Here is a 25,419-nt window from a genome sequence, read left to right as displayed (position 1 = left end):
TGAAAACACTGAAAAAAATAATAAAAAATAATTAATAATAAAAATAATAAAGGACATTTTTTTTTTTAAAAGAATAGTCAAATAAAGTGGAATATTTCATCTACTTAATATTTGATCTACTTAATTAACAAGATAAAAAAAATAACAACTTGATTGCGATAACATTTTATCCTGGCTAATTCTTAATATTTTCCTTCTCGCCCTGGCAGAAATGGACCTTAATCACCACCAATCTGATGAGAATTATTTTTTTTATAATCACTAATTTATCAGAAATTGACTTACCTACCTTAACTGAGCTGAAGTTCAGTTGATTTGAAACTTTTTGTCAGGAGTGCACGCTCTAATCTGACTAAAATTATTGTTAGCAGCATACACCACAATGGACTAAAAGCCCAAACCTGCTTTTTTGCCATGTCATTAGAGGCTTCACATTGCATTGGGGTGATTTTTTTTTAACAGTGTTGAGTATTTACAGTGAGCAGAGCTTGTAGGGAGAAGTGTACACTAGCCTTGTTAACGGGGATTTCAAGCTTTGGAAAATGAAACTAGCACTGATGGCAGTATGAAAGTCTTCACTTTATTATATTCAGCATAAATATTTAAAAAAATCTTGTACATGTACAATTAAATTGACAAAACCCTTCTTTTGAAAACCATTTAATTCATTCAAATTGTGACTGTCATTCCATTTGTGCAATAAAAAACATTTGACACTTGGCATTATTTCACCCGAGGAGCAAGGCTCCACCGTCTACTCATGATGCAACAGTGGAAAAACACTCCTTCATGCTCCAAATGCTGCACACACACTTCTGCATGCATGTACACACACCCATTAAACGTGGTTGCACCTACTTGGCCTTATTCCCTGTTGCCATAGTTAGTTAATCATTTAATTAGCAGGATGCAGGCTTACTGAGAGCACAGAAAAAACTCAGTAACGACAGCAAAGGCTTTCATTAAGCCAGATGGTCATTTTCCAGTTTTATACACACTTTGCCTTCAGGAAATGTACAACTTCGCTTTTAAACTCACTCCTCAAACTTCGTTGTCAAGGTTGAGGCAGAAGAAACAATACTGCACATGTTGTTCAATCAGATAATATTTTGTCTTTTCATAATTTCTGACTTTGTTTTCAGGCTTATTGAAGAGCTTTCAAGAGGTCAAGCAACATGTTTATCTTGTTTTGTCTTGAAGTAGATCAAATTTCTAGCCCCCATTTGAATGTCAAAAAGTCTGTGTCACAAATTTTGTCTTAAATGACTTATAGATCTATTAAAAAAATAAAATGTAATGGGTGTGTTTTCAGCAGCCGACATTAATAAATGCATACTGTAGGTGACATTAAGTGTGGCATAATTCAAACCTTCAGCAAATTCTCGCTAAGATTATTCAAAGTTTGTCTAAATGTGTTGATGTTTTCCAACATTACAGTTTTTCCAAACAATTTTCCTTATCTAGCATGACCTTGTATTTTGCGTCACAACATGATGCAGAGTTATTCAAGAGCATGACACGAATCACCTGCAGCTTCCTCTGAGGAGCTATAATCTCATAGAGCTCTACGCAACCAGGTGATCATTTTGATGCAGGGATTAATTGCATAAGCTTTACGAATGAATCATTAATAAAAGCTTGATGTCATAGCTGTTGCATAACATATAGATGCCCATAAGCACACAAGGCTTCATGCAAACACAATGGAATGAGATAGAGGTGCCTTATGTATATACAGTACAGTATGTAAAAAAAAAAGATGCAAATAATTAACTTTGGTTCACAATCAGATGATGCATATTGATTGTGTAGAGATTTAATCACTTCTGACAATACCATATCCTATGTATAAAAAATGTGAGGATACAACAACAAAAGCTTCCATGTAAATTTAAAGGGACATTTCACCCCAAAATGAATGTGGCAGATATAATGTGAAATCTCCAACACTTGCCAAACTACTCGACGTAAGAGTAAAAAGTAGGTCTTTTTTTATTTTGGGGTAAACTGTCTCTTTAATAAGTAGCCTAACAGGCCAACTATAGCATGTACAACGTGTTTCATTTCAGTGTTTGTCTAATACTGAGAGCCACCCATGTCAAACAAAAGCAGTGGGCTATCTGATGATGTAAGACTGCTCTATTGTGCGGTGCGCTGTGTCGCAGCTGACAGCCCTCTATGAGATCCAGTCAATCATCTTCAGCCCTCATGTGGTTGGAAAATGGACACTTATCCAGGCAGAAGGTCTCTAATGGAGCATCAAAACATGCATTATATTCCCCCGCTGGGCACCAAGCAGCCAATTTCTCCAGACGCTATCGCATTACATCACTGCATCAGCCTGAGCACTGCTGCTGCTGCTGCTGCTGCTGCTGAACAACTTAGAACAACAGAGCTTGGTCCTGGGAATAGGAATGAATGAGCATATTGCTATGAAGTGATGGTGATAAAGACAAACCTGGAGCTATATCGCTGCTTAAAAAAGCTTTATGCTAAAAAACTGATTTAGAAAATCTAAATGTATAAACTTTTATGCACTGCAGAAAAAACAGGCCTCTGGAGCTTACAGGAAACATAGCACCTAATGCCCAGTGGGTCTCTTCTGTGTAGGTAATATGATGATGGGTACACGTACAGCGGCCCCTGAGCTCTTGCGTAACCCTGTCAGCCTGCCGTACTGCAGCATCAGCAGTTACACGACTCATTCAAGACTAAGGCTGTACATGTCATAAGCATTCTTGAGATATCCAAAGGTAATTTCATCCTCCATCATGTGCCCGCTGAGTGTCCAGAAAAAGTCACAGTGGCAGCTCTCCAGCCACAGCAGCTGCTACAGCAGAGGGGAGGTGGACACCGTTTACACTGAGCAGACAACAAACTTCCTGTAAACTCATGTGCAAAGCTGAAGGGTCACAGAGGTGTTGCAAATCATCACAAGATGTTTTTAACAGTCGGAGGAGAAAGGCGGCCCTGGTGAACAGTCCACACAGGGCGCAATCGAAGCGGGGGTCCATGAGGAGAGCCAGCCAGGCTGGGGTTAAAGCATCACCTAGAGAGAGAACAAATAATCGCATTGTAACACGGACGATTTAGGCCAGGGATGTCAAACTCAAATACACAGTGGGCCAAAATTTTAAACTTGGACAAAGTCGTGGGCCAACATTGATATTTATTGAAAAAATTGACCTAAACAAGTTCAAACGAAATGGAACAAGCAAAGCTTGATATAACTTAATATTGCAAACATGCAAAATCGACATCAACAAACACATCAGTGGCATTCATTTCTTACATAAAATTTAAATAAAAATCGTATGTCTCTTTATTTTATATGCAGCCTTCTTTAAATTTAAATTTAACAGTAATCTTTTTCCACAGGCTAAAAATAAATGTAAGAATAAAATAAAAAGTACACGCGTGTCATGGCATGCTGCCGTCGGGGTTTGTGCGTTACAGGGGCCAGTCTATACCACCCCAATGAATTTCATTGCCTTAAGTCTTATGGTCTGGGCACAGTGGCACTTATTAAATTAAACTGCCACCAGAGCGCCACCTAGGGGCCGATCAATAAAATCTTCAAGGGTTATCCTCAGGAGGGCATTGACAATAAGTATACCAAGTTTGGTGTTAATCTGACCAACCGACTTGGAGATATAAAATACTTCAATTAAAAGAGCACCACCTAGTGGTCATCGGCCAAAATTTTGCACAGAGCCTCAGGGGCTCATGGGGAAGTAGTAACCTGAGTTTAATGTCATTCAGACACACCAATGTGGAGATATGCAACACTTCGTGTTTTGTGTTGATAATAGCGCCACCTGCAGGAAGTTGTTATTTCATAACTTGAGTATTCTTTGGTTTATCAAAATTCTTTTAATAACTTTTTGTCATGAGGGTCCATAGATGCTGTGTGCAAAGTTTGGTGCAAAACAATGAAATTGCCTAGGAGGAGTTCGAAAAAGTAGGTTCGCGACATTTTGCGAATTTCCGAAAAAAAAAAAAAAAAACGGTAGGCGAAAATGGGAGTGGCCTATATCACGAGATGCAGCACAACTCAGTGAACGCATAGATATAAGTTTTTTGAATGTGCGATAAAGTATGTGGGAGTTATTAGCCAAAACGCACTTTCCTTTATTATAGCGCCACCTAGTGGTGAAAATTCAGGATGACAATAGATTATAAAACTTTTCACCAGGTGTGACTTATATTCAAAGTTTCATGAGTTTTGGGGTATGTTCAGGCAGTGAAATATGCAATCATTTGGGAAGAAGAATAATAAAGAAACATTCGAAATACAATAGGGACCTTGCAGGTCGTTGCCTGCTCGGGCCCTAATAATAAACCAAATGACTAATAATAATATCCTTCAATGAATGTGCAACCATTCAAGCCCATGCCTTGGACTAGCAAGAAAAAGTGCATAAAGACAACTTTAATTGTTGCTCAGTTTGCTAGACACTGATCTACTGTGTTCAAGCCAAAACACGAGAAGAGCATTCTGGGATTTGTAGTATTATTTGCGCTGTATAATACCGGCGGGCCAGCTCTGGTTGTCATTTGGTATTTCCTCGCGGGCCAAATATAATTATACTGAGGGCCAAATTTGGCCCACGGGCCAGAGTTTGACACCTCTGATTTAGGCTTTACCACATATTTCCCAAAGGCTTTCTTATATTCAGACTGACAAGCTACTGTGGTACCTGGCTGGAGGTTTTTGCAGACTGCAAGGCTGTCTAGCACCGGCGTGGCGTTCTCCGCTGCCCATGCACTCAGGCTCTGTGCCACAGCAGAGGATTCAGAGTATTTCTCAGCCATGTGCAGCAGGTAAGGCAGCACATGCGTCGACATTACAGAGGGCTCTGCAAACACATTGGCCTCATCCTGCTCGTACAGACTGGAAGACCTGAAGAAGAAAGCAACAATAGCAGTCAAAGGTTCAGTTTGAACTTTTATAAAAACTGGCTAGCTTGACATTGTGCCTGCAGTTCACAAGCAGTCATTAACAGCTGCGTTAGAGACTCCTCCTAGCTTTGATTGGTTGTTTTCCTACAGGAGGAGTGGATTCTTGCAAATACCATTAGGAGCTACTAGGAGGAGTTGGAGGAACAGGATTTTCCCCCGGATTATCCGTCTCATGTACTGCTGTCAGGATTAGGGATGCAACGATCAGATATTCAGTGTCGGTATCAGGTGGATATTGGCCATTGAGGGATTGTTGTAAGCAATGGATTTCTTCCTTTGGGTGATTAGTTGTTTTACAGTTTGAGTATGATGTTTTTAGATGGCCAGGTTTAGCAAAGTGGATTCTGAAGAAAATGTTTTAACAGCTTAGTTGTTTAACCCTTTATTGGGCAAAGAACTATAATACTAATACTACACTAATATTTGGTAACTTCAGGTAATATTCGAGAAAAAAGTTGCAAATTTACTAGATTAAAGTGGCAAATCTATAAGAAAAAAAGTTGCACATTTAAGAGATTTAAAGTGGCAAATCTGCACACAAAAAAGTAGCAGATTTACGAGAAAAAAGTGGGAAAAAAGCAACTTTTTTCTCCCAGATTCACCACTTTAAATCTCATAAATCTGCACATTTTTTTCTCGTAGATATGCCACTTTAATCGCGTAAACTTTTTTCTCAAAATATTATTTTTGTATGTTTTTTTTTTTACACATTCTGGCAGTATGTAACATCCTCCAATATTCTCTAGGGTTGAAATTTGGAAATTGCAAGTATTTCAATGAGTGCACTATTAAGGGTTAAGGGAAAAAGATGGTATCAGATTGGCATCAGTATCAACAGATACTTAAGGTTGCTGTATCAGTATCAGTATGAGACCTGAGAAAGTGTTATCGTGCCATCCCGAGTCATACAGTGACAGTTTGAGAAAATATGACAATTTTTTTTTTCAAAGTTACAGACTAAACCTTAACCCTTTATCAGGCAAAGAACTATATTTGGTAACTTCAGGTAATATTTGGAATATTTCTCGTAGATTTGCCACTTTAATCTCGTAAACTTTTTTCTCAAAATATTATTGTCATATGTTTTTTTTACACATTCTGGCAGTATGTAATATCCTCCAATATTCTCTAGGGTTGAAATTTGGAATTTGCAAGTATTTCAATGAGTGCCCTATTAAGGGTTAAGCGACCCTTAATTAAGGTTGCTTTGTTTGTACAGGTGTATTGATTCAGCCAGGTGACATACCCCGTCTCTGAAACCTCTCTCAGCACAGATCTGAGGTCAGCCTGAGGCAGGTGACACAGCAGCACCTCCAGTGTGCCGGGAGTATCCCAGCATTCCTCCAGCAGCAGGTCCAGTAGGAGCGGCAGAGCCTTGTTGACCTGCATAAGGTAGACACTCCTCTGGCTTTTTCCTTCTCTCACGTGGTGCAGCATCGAGGTAAAACACGCCGCTGTCATCCTCACCTGCTGGTTTTGGTCCTGCAGCAGGTGAAGGCCTGTGTTGATCAACCTAAAGAAGAGAGATTCAACATGTTTTATTCGTGTTCATCAGAGTTTGATTGACATCACTGTTGGACGTCCTTCACACCTGATCATGATGGCAGGCAGAGTGCTGCCGCTCATTAGAGGAACTCCAGCCACACACAGAGCTTCAGCACACGCCATCCTCAGCACTTCAGGGGCGTCTGGTGATCGGTGGCATTCCAAGAAAGTGCACCAGCGCTCACACATGGATATCTTAAGACTGATTTACACAAAGATAAAAAGAAAGTCAGAGCTGCAGGAGTTCCATTACAGTATGTAGCTCTATAGTGAATTAAAAAAAAGACATAAAACATGTCAAACCTGGAGTGTGAACACTGGGAAAGCAGGAGACTTGCAGCATACAGGGCCTGGGACAGAAACTCGGGCCCCCCTCGCTGGCCCTCCAGGTCCCTTAGCAACAAATCCAGACACTCAGGCAGAACAGGCTCCTCCAGTGGGGCCGACTGAGGGAGATGGTGGGGTAAAGTAGAATCACCTCTGGCCATAACTGCTACCAGGGCTTCGATGTAGGTCCTGCAGTACGCTGCACTGTGGCTCAACAACGCCTCCCTCAGGTTTGACTGGAGAGAGAGAGCATCGGTGTAGTCACTCAGTCTACACGTCTAAAGGTATATGTGCTTTTAGATGCAATTCAGCTTGCACTAGGCATCATGTAAGAGATGTACAATGTGAAATATTTTAGTTTGCAACATCCTTTCATATCACACTATGGGGTTCCTATACATTTTCCATTTTAAAATTTCACAGACTTAAATTTCCCCTCTGTAATTTCTTACAAGTACAAATAGCTATTCTAGAATACTCTTAAACTTGCAAACATTTTTTCCAAACTTCAAAGACTTTGTACAAACCATGAAAATCAGACACATGAAAACAGTGTCCTCTAGCCCGACTTAATGCTGCAATAAATGTAAACAAGAGTTGTTAAATAAATAACTAAGCCCCATAAACGGTAGTCCCCATCTCTACCTGCAGATTTGCAATATCATATCTCATCAGGTTTATCTTACAGAGTCATTTATTAACTCCACAGGATATACATAGGAAGGCACAACTGGGTGTGGTTAATGTAACATGCTGGAGTGTTTATCTAAATGACCGGCATGAACAGCATGTAATAAAAACCGACACACCCTTTCTTATGTCAGAGGGAAAAAAGATCTCCAGACTGATTTCTCATGGCATTGTATTTAAGTTTCCCCAGTTTCCTCACATTGTGCTGCAAAAAGGTTACATACTGAAACAGGTTTTTAGAAAGGTTGTTTCCTTAAACGCTGACTTTCCGCTGAAGTCTACGGAGCAGATCAGGTCTCACCTGCAACACCCTCTGGATCACCTCCGTCAAGCCAGCGTGCTTTGAACCCCACCCATCCACCACCCACGTAGCCAATGACAGCCTCAGATCGGGGCTCGCTGCTGAGAAGTTGTCCCAGATTTGACATGCCCACTTTAGATCTGAGCATAGAAAGTGGATGGCTTGTTGATGGAAAGATGAGAGCCCGACCTGTGGAGGGGATATAGATAAAGCTTTAGAATAAATATTTTCTGGGACATCGGTTGTGGTTAAAAGTCCCAGAAAACTTTGTTTAGATGTCCTTGAAACGCATTTTCCATTTAAAACAAAGAAGAAGAAGAAGAAGAAGAAGAAGAAGAAGAAGAAGAAGAAGAAGAAGAAGAAGAAGAAGAAGAAGAAGAAGAAGAAGAAGAAGAAGAAGAAGAAGAAGAAGAAGAAGAAGAAGAAGAAGAAGAAGAAGAAGAAGAAGAAGAAGAAGAAGAAGAAGAAGAAGAAGAAGAAGAAGAAGAAGAAGAAGAAGAAGAAGAAGAAGATTACTTTTTTAATCCCACAATGGGGAAATTCAACCTCTGCATTTTTTTTAACATGGTCTTGAGACTACAAGTAAGAGGTTAACATGTATTACAGGGTGACATTTTCTGCCTCCATTTGGTCCACAAAATCCAAGAAAGGCTGCCAGGTTGCATAGAATTTCAAAACAGACCCTTGGAGAGAGTATCTTATTTTTTCTAGCTTCAGATGTTGCATAGTATCTCTAATCCAATGGGAGTATGAAGGAGGAAGAGGGTCTTTCCATCTGAACAAAATCAGTCGTCTGGCCAGTAGTGTGCAAAAGGCCACCACATTGATTGATTGATTGATTGATTGATTGATTGATTGATTGATTGATTGATTGATTGATTGATTGATTGATTGATTGATTGATTGATTGATTGATTGATTGATTTTATTTGACCATTCTTGATATAACAACATATGAAACAGCAACCTGTGTCATACGTAATATAAATAGATAAAAAATAGTCAGGGATGACACAATAAAGCCCTAAGGCTTATTTCCATTGTGGTTCCTATAAGGCAGGAGACAGGGGCAAGTAGCAGCATATCATACATAAATCAAACAAGTGTCATTCTTACATACATACATACATGCATCAATCATTCATAAGCCACATAAAAACATAAATTACAGTTTCAAATATACACGACAGATACAGATTGCCAACATTCCAAGATTGGTGTTTAAACCATTAGACTTAGAATTATTTTCAACCTCTGCATTTAACCCATCCTTTCTTACACACAAGTGAACACATCATGCAAGGAGCAGTGGGCAGCACATTACTGCGCCCGGTCTATCTTTGTGTCAGCATGTTTGCCACGCACCTGAAGCTGCTGCTGAGGAGTTTGGAGGTGGTGCAGGAGTGTGTCACTGAGCTTTGACAGGTAGCTCTCACAGCAGAGTCTTCTAAGCGAGTCTGCCACTCCGAGGTAAGCCGCTCTCACTAAGGGGCAGCGCTGAGCTTCAGTCACCAGCCACATGGAGGCCTCCACCCTGCGCAGCACTTCACACAGTTCACTTGAAGGGTCACTGGGAAGAGAAACGCAGCAGGATTTCAAAGTCTGTGTTTGATGAACGAATACACGAGGCATTTTAAAAGCTTCAAAGTGTTTGATGAATGAATAAACAGCTCTTTTAAGTCTCACCTGACGGAGCAGAGAGCTCTCTCCAGAGTAGCTTTGATCTGCAGCAGCTGTCCGTGGAGCCGGTTGTGACAGCAGCGATCCTGTGGACCGGGCAGTTGAGCCGTCAGTTTGATGAGGATGTTCATGTACTCTGAGGGGGGAGTCATGGCAACCAAAGCCTTGGAGGCCATCGCTCTCACACTGTAAATAGGACTGGCAGACAGCTGCAGGAGAGGAGGCAGGAAGTCTGACAAAGTTCTGGCAGAGGAAAGTCAGACAGGACATTCATTTGGTCAAATTATGTTAATAAGATCTTCTCCACTGATTTCTATAAGCTCGGTATACGATGCTAACAAATGCTCATTTGCAATGAGTTAGAGAAGAAGATCAATACCACTCTCATGTCTGTTTCCAGCAGGCAACAAAATCTGATAACATGTTATATTTTGTTTGTATAATCTGCACAAAATGTTTCCATTTTACTTTGGGCTTTGTGCTGGACCATGACTTGGCCGGACGCTAAATTATTATTATTTTTTTCTTATGAACAAACAAGATATAACATGTTAATATAATATGGTGGCTCTTGGACACAGCAAGGCTAGCTGCCTCCTGCTACATATTTATTGTCCAGACATTAGAGTGGTATTGATCCTTATATCTTAATTTCTGCCAGAAAGCAAATTTTCCTTTTAATTCTAATCAAACTCCAAAACAGGTTTTTTTTTGTTATGTTCCCTTTTCACTAGTAAAGGGTAGAAAATTAATGAATATACAGATTTCAAATTTAGTTGAAATAAAAACCTGCATCCTTTAGGCTTGCATTAAGCCCCCTGATAGAGTTATAACAGTAAACCGGACCAAACTGTCCCATTAAAAGTAAATAATACTCACTCTGTTGAGTCTTGGACGCCGGGCTGGAGTTGGGCTAACAGAGTGAGGACAGGGAAGAGCGAGGGTTGGAGGTGTAGCTTGGCCTCATTAGACGGACCCTGGAGGTCTTGTGCTGCCCCTCTCAGCTCACCCAGGAGGAAGGGCTGGAGCGCAGGATAGTGGAAGAAGAAGGCCCGGGGGGACATGGCGTGCTGGGTTGGACCATCTTCACTGCTGGGCCTCTGGCCGAGCATTCGTGAGCACAGAGAACCTGGAAACAGGGATGGGCAGCTTTTATTATCTTCCCCTAACCATTTACTCAACAAAATAATCAGGTTAATCAACCAGCCCTAGTCCTGATGCAGTCATGGCATGACTGCATGACCAGTGCATGGAACTCCAACCTCCCCCGTAAAATCAAACTTAGCTTCTTCTTTGCAACTGTGGAGTCTGTTCTCCTATATGGCAGTGAATGCTGGACCCTGAAGCCAACCCTGCAGAAGTCTCGAGATGGGTGCTACACCAGAATGCTGCGTGCAGTACTTAACATCAGCAAGAGTACACTGTTACTGTTACTAACAAGACTCTGTACGAGGGAATACCAAGGTTGAGCCAGAAAATAACAGCCAGGAGAATGAGACTAGCAGGACACTGCCAAAGGCACCAAGAACTGTCGGGCAGCAAACTGGTGCTGTGGGAACCAACGCATGGGCGCCGGTCTGTGGGACGTCCCACCCCAACATATGTGGACGTACTCAAGGACGATGCAGGAGCACAAAGTACCGATGAACTGGCCAGATGTATGGAGAATCGGGATGACTGGAAGCGACGATGGAAGGCTCGTCTGAGCACGACCTAGAGAGTCATCCATATTATGAATACAGACTAAAAGTAGCTGTGTCTTACTGTAAAGCTGCAGAGCAGCATTCCTCATGGCCCAGCAGGGAGAACTGAGCAGCGTGAGTGACAGTATGGCTACAGCAGGAGCAAACTGAAGGACAGCTGCTCCCAGACCAGAGCCACGCACCAGGGCCTGCAGGGTGTGAACCGCACATACCTGGAAGGGAAAACAATTATGTCGCCACATGTGTCTTTGTTGTTTTGAATACCAATATCATCATTGTTGTTGTGTCTACAAACCTGCGGTAGGTCCAGTGTTTGGTCCCAGTCCTCAGGTAGAGGAGTTTTGGCTGTCTCCAGTAAGGTTTGCATACTGTGGGCTAACAGCGGCCTTGCTTTACTGGCCTCCTCTGTTGACAAAACGCACAGGATGAGCATAGGCAACCCTGCAGCCCGCCGGGTCACTGAGGTAGGACGAGGAGACTGCACAACCTGCAACCCCTATGAAGAGACAGGAGAGCAAGTATGCAGTACGCAGCATAGAGGCCACTGACAGTTTTAAGAGAGAACTTAAAACATATCTCTTTAGGCAGGCTTTCCCCTCATGTTGATGTTTTCCCTGGCATATGTGAAGTTACCTGTTGTGCTATTGTGTGTGTTTTTTTCTGTTAACTCTTTATTTTACTGCATTTTATCCTTGATGTAAAGCACTTTGTGATTGTATCTATGAAAAGTGCTCTATAAATAAATTTTACTTACTTACTTACTTATCTGTCTTAGCCAATAGCACAGCATCTTCATTTGTTGAAAAAATGACATATGGGCATGAATCACCACTCACTTGTTTCAGCATGTGGGCCGGGATATCCCTGAGCTCTGGATCGTTGCTGCTCAACAGAGAGGCACAGAACTTGGTGAAGCCTGCACAGCATCCCTCTACTGCCCCCTGGTGAACAGAAATATGTCTCTCAGAGGGGAACATGAGCGTTTAAGTGACACTAATGGATTTTTAAAACTTACCCAGTGACGACATTTGAGAAGAATATTCTCAAACACTTTAGATGCTCTTATCAGATCGTCTTTTGTTAGAAGGCACTTGTTGGGTTTGGATTCAGTCAGAATTTTCTCAACCAGAGAGCCTAAAAAGATTCCTATTTCCTGTAAAGAAAAGCAAGTAATATTGAGATAAAAAAAGTTTTCCACGCTAAAAAGTGCCTTTTCTGTGAGCTTTAAATATAAATGTTGAGGTGTCCAATAAAGCATTTTAACGGTGCATCTAGTTCCGCTTCAGATTTACAGGATTTACAGCTCTACTTATGGACAGACCTCTCGATGACTCTTTGACATCAGTCATCTAATTTAAAATGAAAAAAAAACCGTCTGATTTACAATAGAATTCAACAGATATGTGGAGGAAGACTTGGGGGAAACACATTTCGGATTCTGATCTATTTTACATCAGGTTCAGAATTCTTCCACTTGTCGAAGGCAATTTTGTCACTGTAAATATACTGTGTAAAACTGAATAAATAAAAGGTGCATCTGGTGTTGTTTTACCTTGAGGGAGACCCAGCAGCAGGTGAGAACGAGACTGTGCTCCTCTGATAGGAGGACGCACTCCTCTCCATCCCCTTGGCCTCCTCCAGACTCCTGGGCTATCAGAGAGCTGATGGCGTTTCCCATATCACAAAAAGAAGGTGGGGCATCTAACACACAAGAGAGTTTACTTTGTGGTGTGTGTGTGCTTACTTCATCCCAGAATCAGTATTGTTTCAGAAGATCTTTTACCCTTTTCAGTGGCACAAGCATCCCGGTCTCCATACAGAAGACCCAGCAGCAGCAGGGACAGACTCTCCAGCAGGACCAGCAGCTCAACAGTTAGACTGTGGTCAAGTGTGTCATTGACACTGCTGGGTGCCTCAAGCAAACACCTCTGGAGGGCACTGAGAACACCTGAACATAATTCATGACAGGATTTAAAGAGCTGCAGTTGTTTTCTGGGTTTAGGCCCCGTTTACACGAGGACGCTTGCGGGTAAAAACGACAAAATATTTTATCGGAAGTGCCTTTCGTTTAGACGGTGACGGCGTTTTTGGAGCTTAAAAATGCAAAATCTGAAACCACCTTCCAAATCCGCTCAGCCGTAGCGTGTACGTCTACACTGACAAGACGCAAAACTCTGCTCAGATCTGCTCACGTCACATACGCATTTAAGTCACATACATGCCCCCGTACAGGGACATAAACAAACATGTGGGATTATTTCCATGCGTCGGACCTTCAAGCTGCTCTGGCAGCTCTAATAAACTTACAGGAGTCTTTCCACCAAATGTACAGGATATGTACAGATAGTATTAGTGAACAGAGAAGGATCTGGAATTACCTCTATCACATTTTGGATGCACCGATTGGTCGGAGGCGAGCCAGACGGCTGTGAACGAGACCTGGGAGATCTAGTGATGGTGGATAACTTTGTGGAAGGAGTAGCTGATGAAAATACGTGGTGTGAAAACTTCCACATGACCAAAGATGCTCTTATCGCTTTAAGTGATGCCGCCTACAATCCAATTCACACACTTTTGCGTCACCGTATGCACGCAGATTTACTCCCGAAAAAGCTCGTCTAAACGCGGAATAAAAAGTGAAGACTCAACGCCACTTTTGCGTCTTCTGTTCAGACCGTCATCATGTAAACGTAGCCTGAACCTCCTTTATGGTAGATCAGTGTTGTAGATCTCAAGTCTCACCATGTATGGGCTTGTTTCTGGCAGCAAGCATCATATCAGCCTTGGCTGTGAGATAGTGCTCCTCCAGCTCCTTCACCAGCGATATGACGATGCAGGAGGCCTTTCTTCCACTGCTGAGACTGATGTTACTGTTCAACCTGCAGTTCTCAGGCTGCTCTGACCTACAGGTAGAACAAATGATTATGCTGACATCTAAAGCAGGTGTAATGCTGAACGAGGATATGTGAGAAGCTAGGCTTACTTTTGAAGGAGAACCTTTATTATCAGTGCTCCCATCTGAGCCTCCTGCACCCGAGGGCTGCACAGAAGCTGTTTGGTTCGTGTGAGTAGCACTGCAGCGATATCATCTGGAAAACTGTGTGGGAAAAACCTCAACAATAACCCTGCTGAGAGCTCCCGAATCTGTAAAATAAAAAAAAAATATCCTGTATCTAAATGTTTTATTTGAACTACACTACCGGTCAAAAGTTTTAGAACACCCCAATTTTTCCATTTTTTTAATGAAATTCAAGCAGTTCAAGTCAAATGAACAGCTTGAAAGGGTACAAAGGTAAGTGGTGAACTGCCAGAGGTAAATAAAAAAAGGTAAGCTTAACCAAAACAGAAAAATAATGTACATTTCAGAATTATACAAGTACGGTAGGCCTTTTTCAGGGAACAAGAAATGGGTTAACAACTTAACTCTATGGAGTCTTGGGCTATTTTGTCCATTTTTGAATTATTTTCATGTCTTTGTAAGTCATTTTGTGTCTTTTTTTGGTCATTTTGTGTCTTTTTTAGTCATTTTGTGTCTTTTTTTGTCATTTTGTGTCTTTTTTTTGGTCATTTTGCGTCTTTTTTTAGTCCTGTAGTCCAACATAAAATGTGATTTTGAATCTTTTTTTACTTTCAAAACACTATCATGCTCAATAAAGAATTTTAAATGTTGCAAATGTGCATTCATTTCAGAGTACACTGAGACATTAAACTGCATAATTTTCAATTAAATTCTGGAAAAGTTGGTGTGTTCTAAAACTTTTGACCAGTAGTGTATATATAAAAAAATGTGAAATAGGTGAAGATAAATCTACCTCATTTGTAGAATCTTCTAAGCAGCTGATGAGGACCAGCTGTTTGGTCCTGCAGAAGAAATCCCACTGTCCTCTTTGTCTGGCACGGTTAATGAGAGATCCCATACTTGCTGCAAAACAATTTCACAAAGCGCTGTTAAATTCCAAGCCAAAAGAATATAAAACAATATAAATTGACATTAACACCTGTGAATTACACATAGAGCTAAGTACTAGCACCATATTTGTTAGAAACTTTAGAGAAAATGTAATATAAAGGTAGTGGAATATCCATATGTATGAGGCATATTCATTGAAGGCATGTCCCAGCCTATAAATCATATTCTACAAATTTAACAAAAATAACATGCATATTCTTGAGATGGAAATGATTAATTCTCTCCAATATTGTTAATCATATCTCAATTGAAAAGTCAGTGAAAGGTATCCCATGTAGGGCTGGGCTATATATCATTATGAACGATATATCGATATATTTTAAATGTGATATGGAATTAGACCATATCGCATATATCGATATAGTTCAATTTTCTTTCTTTCTTTATATATAAATGCTGCCCTTACTAGGGGTTGTCATATTTAGTTCATATAAATACATTTATTTCAGAAAGATATTGGCCTATTTTATTTCATAGGCTATTTTTATTTAAGCTTTTAATTTATTCAAATGTGCACTTTATGGAGCTTTGATTTGAAAATAAGGTACTCCTGTTATACAGTATTTATGTTCACTTAAATAAACAGTTTCAATAAAAAAATACTTGTGACATGTCATAACTGACTTTGATTGAACATTTGCTCTCACTTTGCGATAAAAATATCGGGATATATATCGTATATCGATATTCAGCCTAAATATATCGGGATATGACTTTTGGTCCATATCGCCCAGCCCGAATCCCATGCTTATATTTTTTCAAAATCGTGCTGTAGCGGTTTGACAGTGCCGGGGTGCCAGTCAGAGCTAATCTGACAATTTTCTTTTGGATTTTTGATTAGTCAAACTTACACAGGACCCATGCCTACCCATGCATGGACCCTACTAACAACCAGAAATTAAGCAACCTTTTCCAAAGGCGACACATTAAACATAAAACACACACACACACACAAGAATTTGCAATTCAACACAGTGTATTATACAATTCAGTGCCCCCAAATACAACCCATAATTCACACAGCCCAAAACACCAAAATAGTCTCTTTCTTGCCCTACCTGGAGGTTGTCCCTTTTTAATGTCAGGGCTCCAGGTGTCTGTGCAGGTCTTCAGCACTGCAGACAGCAACAGCAACGAGGTCTTCTTCCTCTGATAATTGTGTCCTGGTGTCAGGTAGCTGTATGGGAGTTCTCCCAACCATTCAACAAACCCTACATGGTAAACAAAAAGGTTTGATAAATAGAAAGTTGATAGAAGAATGGAAAGGAAAGACTTGCTAAAAACCTAGGGCAATTTAGAGGATGCATATTGGCAATAACTTGAAAGATGAGACACAGTTAAGCATGGGAATGGTCTAAATATTAGAGGTTGGGGAAAAAAATCGATAAAGCATAGTATCGCGATATTTTGCGTGGCAATATTATATTGATTCTTGGCCGCCAAATATCGATATTTAGTGTTTCGACCGCCAGCAGGCCGTTAGAATTTTAGTCAAATGTCGATATATTTTTTCGGAGGCCGTAGCATGCTCACTTTTAGGAATAAATTGGAGGCACTGGACTTTTAGGAATACACTGGATACTGGTAACATATGAAACAAGAAGATCTATGGAATCTATAGGCACCATGTGCGTCAGGATGTCATATTGGGAAGTTGTCGAAATGGCGCTGCAAAGTTAGACTTTCATTCTAAAAAATTAAATTGTTGTCTTTCCATACATGTTTAATATCAGTGAAGTTCAATTTAACTGAATACTTTGTTGGTCAGTCTGTGGGTTTGACTCTCATTGTGGAAAAAAAAAAAGATTTATTTGACAAAATTATTCTTGATTGAATTTAATTTTGTGGATACAGAAGGCGGTTAAACAGTTAAATCGTAATATATTGTATTGCAATACTCACCATATCCTCTAGTGATTCCCACCTCTACTAATACTTCAAACATAATGTTCTAACCCCCAAACCTTCAAATTGTGAATAAGTGCCTCACCACAATGTTTATGACTGGAAAACTTGAACAAAGTTCTGATGATGTACACCACTTCTATGTGGCATCTGTAATAAATTATTCTGTATTCATTTAATTTTACTTAATATATTTGATAAAATGTATTAAATATAAATGCGTCCTTGATTTTGAGGCAGTTGTTTAAGTGACTTTAACATAAAAATGTTTGAGATAGAATCTACTTATTTTGATCACATTAAATACAATCTTTATGTGTATGTAATTTTAAATCAAAAGAATTTCGAATGAATCCAACACAATAGAATTAGTCCGTTTTTAACTGACACTTAAGATTTCCTGTTAAGTTGTTACTAACTCAACTTGTAACGTAGTTAGATTTAATAAATAATATTGCGTGCAATCTGTTGCCTTAATTTTATTGAGTAGCTATTGTTTGTTTTGTTTACAGTGTACTGTTGTTGTTTGTTCTACTGTTACTATCGCCCCTATTTGGGTCTCTAAGGGTTAAAAGAAACAAAGTACAGGATGCTAGCTTCTGTCAGTTGCTTTCAGTTATCTCACCTATTCCCTGCTCCAGTATGTCCTGTGCCCTCTCTGAGTGAGTGGCATCTTCTTTCTTTTTGCTCTTCTGTCCCTTGATAAGTGCCAAACAGCCGTCTCTAATACGAACCAAAAACTTCGTCACTGCGGCCTGAAAATGTTGGCGAAAAGGCGAGGACTCGCAGTTCAGGTTCTGAGGAATAAACTCCTTCATTATTGACATCTCCTCTGTGGTTGGAGTGTCTTTGGTCTTCGGGCTGCAGCAGAGGAGGTTGAGAGCAGCGAGACGGACTTTGTCTTCTGCAGATCCTAGAGCAAGCTGCAGGGTCTGAAGGGTGGATCGACCCTGCAGAGCCCAGGGAGAGCCTCCAGTCGTGGCTCGATAGGAGCTCACGATGCAGGCCCAGGCGTGGAGGTGACCAGGGGCGAACGGGTCCAGAGAGGCCAGCAGAGGATCCACAGCAGAGGGGAAGACCTGGAAGGTGCTGGGTAACAAATGCGTGGAGCTGTTGTTCTGCAGAAGAGCCACATCAGACATCAGCGCTTCATGAAGGAGGGGCCGCCAGCGCCGCGCCCACTGATTGGCCAGATCCAGCTCATTGTGTGAGGCGTCACATAGCTCTCGCTTCTGCTGCTGGATCAGACACTTGTAAAGCTCCGAGCCACATGGTGACAGGTGATTGGTCGACAAGCTCTTCAGAAGGTGATTGTGTATTTCAGCATAATTATCCAGCACCTGATGGATTACAAAAATGTTAGCTCATCATAAACACTGCATTATAACATAATTAACACTGATATAACCCTTAATCCTCACCATGTCAGTACCCAGATATGGCAGCAGGGCACAGAGATAATGATATTTGGCTTTGGCTTCCCAGGGTAAGTTGATTATTCGCTCAAGTAGAGTAAAATATAGAGTCCTCTTTGTGTCATGAAACTGATCACAGTCCATCTTATAGAGTTCCAGCAGTAAACTAAAGGCACTGCGCACAAACTCCGACACACCTTCCACCTGCCAACACATAGTAAGACACATGTCAATGAATAAACTTTGTAGTAATATGGCTTTAAATATTTAAGAAGCTCACCTGAGATACACTTTGCGACATGGCGAGTGAGGCTGAAAAATCTGTATATTTAATCAAGGTAATGGTCAGATTCATTTAGTTGCCTGTCAATGTGTTGTGTTGTCATACATTTACTATTAATTGAGTTTTAAGCCACATTTTCACAATACACTTTTGGATCTTGGTGGTTTGTAACTATGTATTTTAACTGGATGAAGTATTTTAGTCATTGGATGTCTGGATCTTAATTTAAAAGAGAGAAACAATTTGAGCAAATAGGACGGCCTGTGTCTGCTGTACAGCATCAGAGAAACACTGATATTTTAACATGAAACTTATTTATTCAGTGTTTTCACCAGTTTTAATCACTGGGTTTGTTTTTTGTGGAGGGGAGGAGACCTCTGCGGATAATTTGGCTGCCAGTAAAAATCCCCTGAATGATGAAGGAATGAAGGAATCCTAACTGACTTGATTCCTGTGATCTATGTCTAGTACCTTCAGGTTGAATGCACTTATTGTAAGTCGCTTTGGACAAAAGCGTCTGCTAAATGACATGTAATGTAATGTAATGTAACTGAGAGAAGCTGACTGCAAAGACAACAACTCCAATTATCCCCCTCTACTTCACAGTGTCATCAAATTCTGTCTGTTGTTATTGCTTTGATTGAGAAAACCCTTATGACAGAAATGTACATATTGTGCGTTTAAATTGTTTTCTTTTTTTTACAGGCTTTTGATTTGAATTTAAATAATATTTATTGACTCACGGGACATTCTGAGTTGGTCCAGATAATGTGAATGAGCTGCTGCTGCAGGCTGCTGTCGTCCTGCAGAAGGCGAACGCCCGTCATCTTCCAGATATCAGCCAGGCATTCTTTAACTTTCTTCAGCCACAGTGTTAATGCTGCAACAACATGTCATATTTGAACAGGTGATATTGCCATTTCAGCACATTTATAAACAACCTGATCTTAACCCATTTAAGCCGGGAAAGCATTACCGCATTTCTACCATTGAAACCGGGAGCGATGTTGCGTTACTCTACCATTAAGGCCGGGACAGCGGATATGTCATTTTGTAGTATTTGTACCATTTTTGGTCTCTTGGCCAATGAAATGCACCAGAATCATGATCAGAATACATGCGGGAGTGTCGCAATGCAACATTGGACTTTTCCAGAACTTTGAAATCATGGAGGAAGACGACTATAGCGGAGGAGCTCAGCAGTAAGTGACAGAAGCGATCTGATGAAAACAGCGCCGGTGATTTAATTGCTGATTCGGACTTTGAACCCTCGGAACCAATTGACCGGCATTTATGGATGAGGAATATGTTTTTAGACGACATATTTTCACCGAAGAACAGACAGATTTGTGGCCATCTGGAGATAATAACAATAATAATACTAATTGATTGTGATGATGATATAAGAAATCAAGACTGTTTATGTCTTATATTACTTTATGCGTTGTTGAGTACCCTGAAAAGTGCAATATATAAAATGTATTATTATTATTATTATGATAATTATTTTTTTTTATTACAGTAGGCTAATGAGAACTATGTCTATTTCTTCCAATGGTCACATCATGTTTGCATCTTGCTAATGGGCATGTATTAGTATTATGCATATGATTTTTTATTCAGTCAAATGTAACATTTGCTAAGTTTGTTGATTTTTTAAAAAACTTTATTGAAAGTTTGGACAAATAAACTCAACTTCTCGTGAAAGCCACGGGTATAAGCTCTCAAATACTTTTTGAATTTCATTTCTATCTGCTACAGAGGCTGAAAAATCTTCTGTTGAATTTCCAGAAAAACGTCAGGTTTTAGGGGGTTCTTTCAAAATCGCCCATAGGTTTTCAAGGCATTTTTTTCCAGGCGTTTTAGGCCTTAATGGGTTAACTCACCTTCAAAGGCAAAGTAGTGACAATCCAGCTTCTCCTCACATAAAGTGTAGACCAGAGGAAACAATCCTTTCAGCAGTAAACACATCTGAAAAGAGGGACATGATGAATTTGATAAGGAATGCAAGCACAAGAATAGGAAAACATGTTTTTGACATGAATTTCCACTGGAATTACTTCTGTGGCATCCATGTGTGAACTGAGCAAGACATGAGGTCGACAGCAGGTCAGGAGGCCCCTGCTCACAGCCAGCCGGTCCACTCCGTCCCTCCCTGCAGGGCAGCACTGGACCTGCAGCGCACCAACAGTCAGCAGCCAGGGCTCTGTGAAATAACAGGAGAAACAGCCGTTCTGTCAGGACTCTCGAGACATTCATACGCAGGTGTAGAGCAAGGTTATAATAGTTTTGGATTTGTCATTAGTTTTAGTTTTTATTTCGTTGTGATTTTTTGTTTTCAAATTCAGTTTTAGTTTAGTTTTTATTCGTTTTAGTTAGTTTTAGTTTTTTTGTAATGGGGTTTTTGTTGGGTGCGAGATTAGAAAAAGTCACAATAATGTTTCCTTTATTTCCTTTGTCTGATCCATCTCAGCCCCAATAAGTTTATTAAGTCATAAAACCAAATGACCACCTACGAAAACGAAGGACATTTTCACTATAATTTTAGTTCGTTTTGTAACCACAAAATACAGTTTCAGTTAGTTATCGTTTTTTTCTCTCTTTTTCTCTTTTTAACTCTAATTTTTATTTTTATTTCAGTTAACGAAAATGTTTTTTCAATTCTAGTTTTCGTTAATTCGTTAGTTTTCGTTAACTATAATAACCTTGGTGTAGAGTGTGCAGTACAGTGGAAACCGCTGATCAAAATTACAGAGATCAAAGAGAATTGAGAGAATTATTTCTATTCATCTACTGGTTAAATCATGAGCTTTAGCATGGGTGAGCATCCTCTACTATCAAAAGAGCCAGACAGTAAAAAATGAAGCAGAAAAAATTGTCAATATGTACTTGAAACTTAAACTGATTGTTTATGACCAGTTGGTTTTTGTTCTTTTGTTTTTGAGATGTAAACATGTACTTGTATGAGTTTTTGTTTGTTTTTTGTCTTGTTTGTTTTTGTTGTTTTAAGTGTTCAAAGTTTTGTTGGTGTAGGCTACTGAAAATCAATTGTATGTGATGTCAGACCATCTTTTTTTACTTTTACTGTTCAAGTAGGGGGCAGACAAATACAAGAAATGTTTTCTTCTTGCTGCTCCTTTCCAATCATGAAGGTGTAGAGTGTGTCTCTGTACACGTTTTGTTGTCCACCTTCATGAAAGGAACAAAAAATAAAAAATAAAATAAATAAAGCTTTAGATTTTTATAGTCATATAGTCATAAATATACAAATGTCAATGAGATGGTAATCTACATAAGACATAAAGAAAAGGGAAATACAATAAGCCTATAATGATCAATTTGACCCAGACAAGCATAATCACTACACTGTAATCACTGAATATTTTTAACTGCATAATGAAAATGACGTGAATAAAATGCTACAGCCTTTACAGTCATCAGATCTTAAAACAGTTGAACACCTTTAGAAGATTTTGGGCCAATGTGTAAGGCAATGCTCTCCACCACCATCTCCATCTGTAGTTTTATAATGTTGTATAAACTGTAGTTCAGTTTAGATTATGATTAAGATTAGGATTCAGTTTTGCACACACACTGAAACAGCGAGCAGTGCATTAACCCATCCTTTACACACCAGTGAAGACACCATGCTTAGAAGCAGTGAGCAGCTACTACTAGGGTAGTAGCTTTGTCTTTCTTAAGCAATGTAAATGATTATATTCCATGATGTCTCCCATATGTTTTTATGCTTTAACGTTTTTATGTTCTGTGTTTTGTATTTATTATGATTATTTGTTTGTTGTGTGACATTTTTAACTACTGAATGTAGAACCAATTTCCCCTCGGGGACAATAAAGATTTATCAAATCAAGCACATTCCTGCCCCCGGGGACAGTGGTGGTTCTACACAGGGGCCTACAGGGGCCACTGCCCCTGTGAAGAAGCCCTTGGCCCCTGCTGTGGCCCCTGTGTCAAATTGATAATACATAAAAATCAATTTATAACTAAGAACGACTGAACAATTCTTATCTATTTTTTGTTATTGTACACAAAAGGAAGCCATAATGTGTACTAGTTTAATTGTAATTAATGTTATTGTTGGTAAGTCTCATTGTTTCACTCAATTAATTTGTAAATTAAGAGATTTTTAAATACGCTAAAATAAGGGTTTTGAACGCTTAAATATCATCTTTACCTTTTTTTTTGTGCCCCTCTGATTAAACACTGGCCCCTCCTTGGCCCCCACAGGAAAATTAGTCTAGAACCGCCACTGCCCGGGGAGCATTGGGTGCCTTGCTCAAGAGCACTTCAGCCCTTGCCCTGACAGTCCTGGGATTTGAACCAGCCACCCTCCAGTTACAAGCCTGATTCCTAACCTCATTCTATTTGTCCGGCAGTGTTGCTTGTTACCTACCTGAGTGAGAGACCTGCAGCAGACTCCAGGCAGCAGCTTCTCCTGCTCTGCTCTCTGGTGCTGTGTTGATCAGCATGGCCACTGCAGTGCCCGCCAAAAGACGAGTGTCTCTGTTGCAGCACTGCAAGACAAGACACACTGACTAATGAGATGAAACAAAAGTAACAACTGAACTATCTTATCTTTTGAATACACGGCTCTCTGAACTGATGAATTAACAAGAAACCTCTCCAAGTATTATGTCCATCAGAGCCTGCAGGATCTTCTGCACAGTTTGGCCCCTTTGCTCTCTGTCCCACACTACAGGAGCCACTTCACTGGACAACAGCTGGAATATTTGCAAACACACCTGCAAGGATCATAAGTTTTCAAGTCAGTTCACAGTGATGGATGCAACGGACTGATTCATACAGATATGCAAGTGTTCGTTGTATGCTTGTGTGTGTCTATGTGTATCGGTGTACAGATATGCAAGTGTTGATACAGAGAATTGATATCATGAAAATGAGAAATTAGTCTGAAGGAAACAGGTAGTTTTGAGTTTGAGTTTCAATTTTTATTTCTGACCTGTTAATATTGTTTAAAGAAGTGGGTGGGATTGAACAAGTTTTTACTTCTTCCCACCCCTTTTCAAATATGTTGTGGGATTTTTTATAGAGTGCTTGGCGGCCTTATCAGTGCAGGAGTCACTAGGGCTGACTCCTGTTGATGCATTATTATTATTGTATTGTTGTTGCATATTTGAAATAAATCATTCAAATCAAATCAAATTAAAAAAAATGAAGCACACGGCTCTTCTTGTACCTTGACGGCAATGTAACACAGTGGACCATCTCTCAGAGATTCTTGCTCCAACACAACCTGGAATACCTCGGACACTTTATTCAGCAAAGACAGGAATGACTCTCGCCACACCTCTCGACCCACAGTGCTGTCTTCCAGGAACACACAGGCTGAAAGGGGTTAAAATGTTGGTATAACTTATAATAACATATGAAATTAGTGACATGGTAATAACAGATTAGCTTGCACCAACCTCTCTGCAGTTCCTCAAAAGACAAAACCTGATAAGAAGATGAGGTAAAAAAAAATCAAGCAATTCCTTTATGCAAATATATGACAAGCACAAGTGAAGTGACAGCTCTGTACCTGATCAGTATGGACTATGGAGTGCAAGCAGTGCTGGGTCTCTTTAAAAACCAATAGGTGGTTCACCTTTGCCAATTGTTGCAACATCTGTTAAGCAAGGATGAAATTTCAATGAGTCTATATTTTTGTTTTAAGCATTGTACAGTGAACAGACATGCTGCAGAGCTGACCTGGTCCACTTTACGGAAGGCTGTGGAGATGCTGACCATCTGCAGCTGCAGGGAGATGAGCAGTCTGACCAGAAGCAGGAGGTGGTTCTCCTCTAAAACATGAAGCTGAGCCTCTGAGATTTGTTTCAGCAGCTGGAAAGCCTCCTCTAAGCAGCGTTCCTTACATCTTTTTACACTACTCCTGTTCATGCAAGCATAATCACACAGTCATTCATTAAAGAGTGTCACAAATAGTGAGTTCTCAAACATGCTGAGGTTATACTATGGTAACCAACCTGGAGGAATCAGACAGTTTCTCAATAAAGAGCCTGAGTGTTAGGCTGACATTTTCAGGTGCTCGATCCTCGGTTACACAGTCCTGCAGACTTGTCATCAGGTCGTTAAACGAGAACATTGTGTTATTAGCACCACTGTACAGACTTCAGATGTTGTCAGACACATTGGCAGCACCATAGGCAGCACGCACGCATGGAGCTACGCTGTCACACTGGTCACGTGACATAACTCTTCTTCTACTATGCTTAGACCAGTGGTCCTCTTAGATTTACATTGACATGCTGCCACCTAGAGATTCAAAGGTATTTTAGCTGCAACATGAAATCCATTTATATACAGTCTATGATGAAATCCCCCCATAATAAATCACATCAGAAAAGTAACATACAAACAATTTAATTGTTTTTTTTTAGTAATTACGTCAGAATATGTGCAATTATATTTTTTACAGTTTGTTTAGTACAATGTGTGTATTACAAATGAAATGTGGAATTATTTTGTGCCATTATCCACTATGGACATCTGTATAAATATGGCACGGATAGTTGCATAGATTGTAGCTATATTAGGGCTGTTTGATATCACATTTTCACTACCCATTTAGAATTCATAGCAATATTATCACAATA

General features: G+C 40.1%; 1 protein-coding gene across 1 annotated transcript; it reads right to left on the bottom strand.

The window, feature by feature from the left end:
• Positions 1 to 1,431: 1,431 nt before the first annotated feature.
• On the bottom strand, positions 1,432 to 25,109 carry si:ch211-225b11.4 (thyroid adenoma-associated protein homolog). Its single transcript, XM_059337733.1, has 31 exons — positions 24,790 to 25,109; positions 24,515 to 24,695; positions 24,345 to 24,431; positions 24,232 to 24,259; positions 24,000 to 24,148; positions 23,422 to 23,544; positions 23,196 to 23,316; positions 20,842 to 20,987; positions 20,668 to 20,752; positions 19,525 to 19,661; positions 18,505 to 18,702; positions 17,709 to 18,423; positions 16,237 to 16,389; positions 15,021 to 15,130; positions 14,192 to 14,352; positions 13,951 to 14,111; positions 12,992 to 13,156; positions 12,761 to 12,909; positions 12,224 to 12,361; positions 12,045 to 12,149; positions 11,504 to 11,704; positions 11,270 to 11,420; positions 10,385 to 10,634; positions 9,512 to 9,748; positions 9,191 to 9,395; positions 7,826 to 8,014; positions 6,811 to 7,070; positions 6,554 to 6,709; positions 6,209 to 6,475; positions 4,701 to 4,903; positions 1,432 to 3,049 (listed from the first exon to the last, which is right to left on the bottom strand). Exons 1-31 carry the CDS (start codon positions 24,906 to 24,908, stop codon positions 2,799 to 2,801), a joined length of 5,601 nt encoding a protein of 1,866 aa, XP_059193716.1. The 5' UTR covers positions 24,909 to 25,109; the 3' UTR covers positions 1,432 to 2,798.
• Positions 25,110 to 25,419: the final 310 nt, after the last annotated feature.

Source organism: Centropristis striata, chromosome 7, assembly GCF_030273125.1.
Source record: "Centropristis striata isolate RG_2023a ecotype Rhode Island chromosome 7, C.striata_1.0, whole genome shotgun sequence".
Taxonomy (NCBI): Eukaryota; Metazoa; Chordata; class Actinopteri; order Perciformes; family Serranidae; genus Centropristis; species Centropristis striata.
This window is presented reverse-complemented; position numbering and strand designations above follow the sequence as displayed.

Excerpts from the sequence above, each read along its gene's own strand:
- si:ch211-225b11.4 (XM_059337733.1), bottom strand. The coding sequence starts at position 24,908 with ATGTTCTCGTTTAACGACCTGATGACAAGTCTGCAGGACTGTGTAACC. Across the intron at positions 6,476-6,553 it reads CTGCCTGCCATCATGATCAG|GTTGATCAACACAGGCCTTC; the intron begins GTGTGAAGGACG and ends TCTCTTCTTTAG. Across the intron at positions 4,904-6,208 it reads AGAGAGGTTTCAGAGACGGG|GTCTTCCAGTCTGTACGAGC; the intron begins GTATGTCACCTG and ends TTTCTTCTTCAG.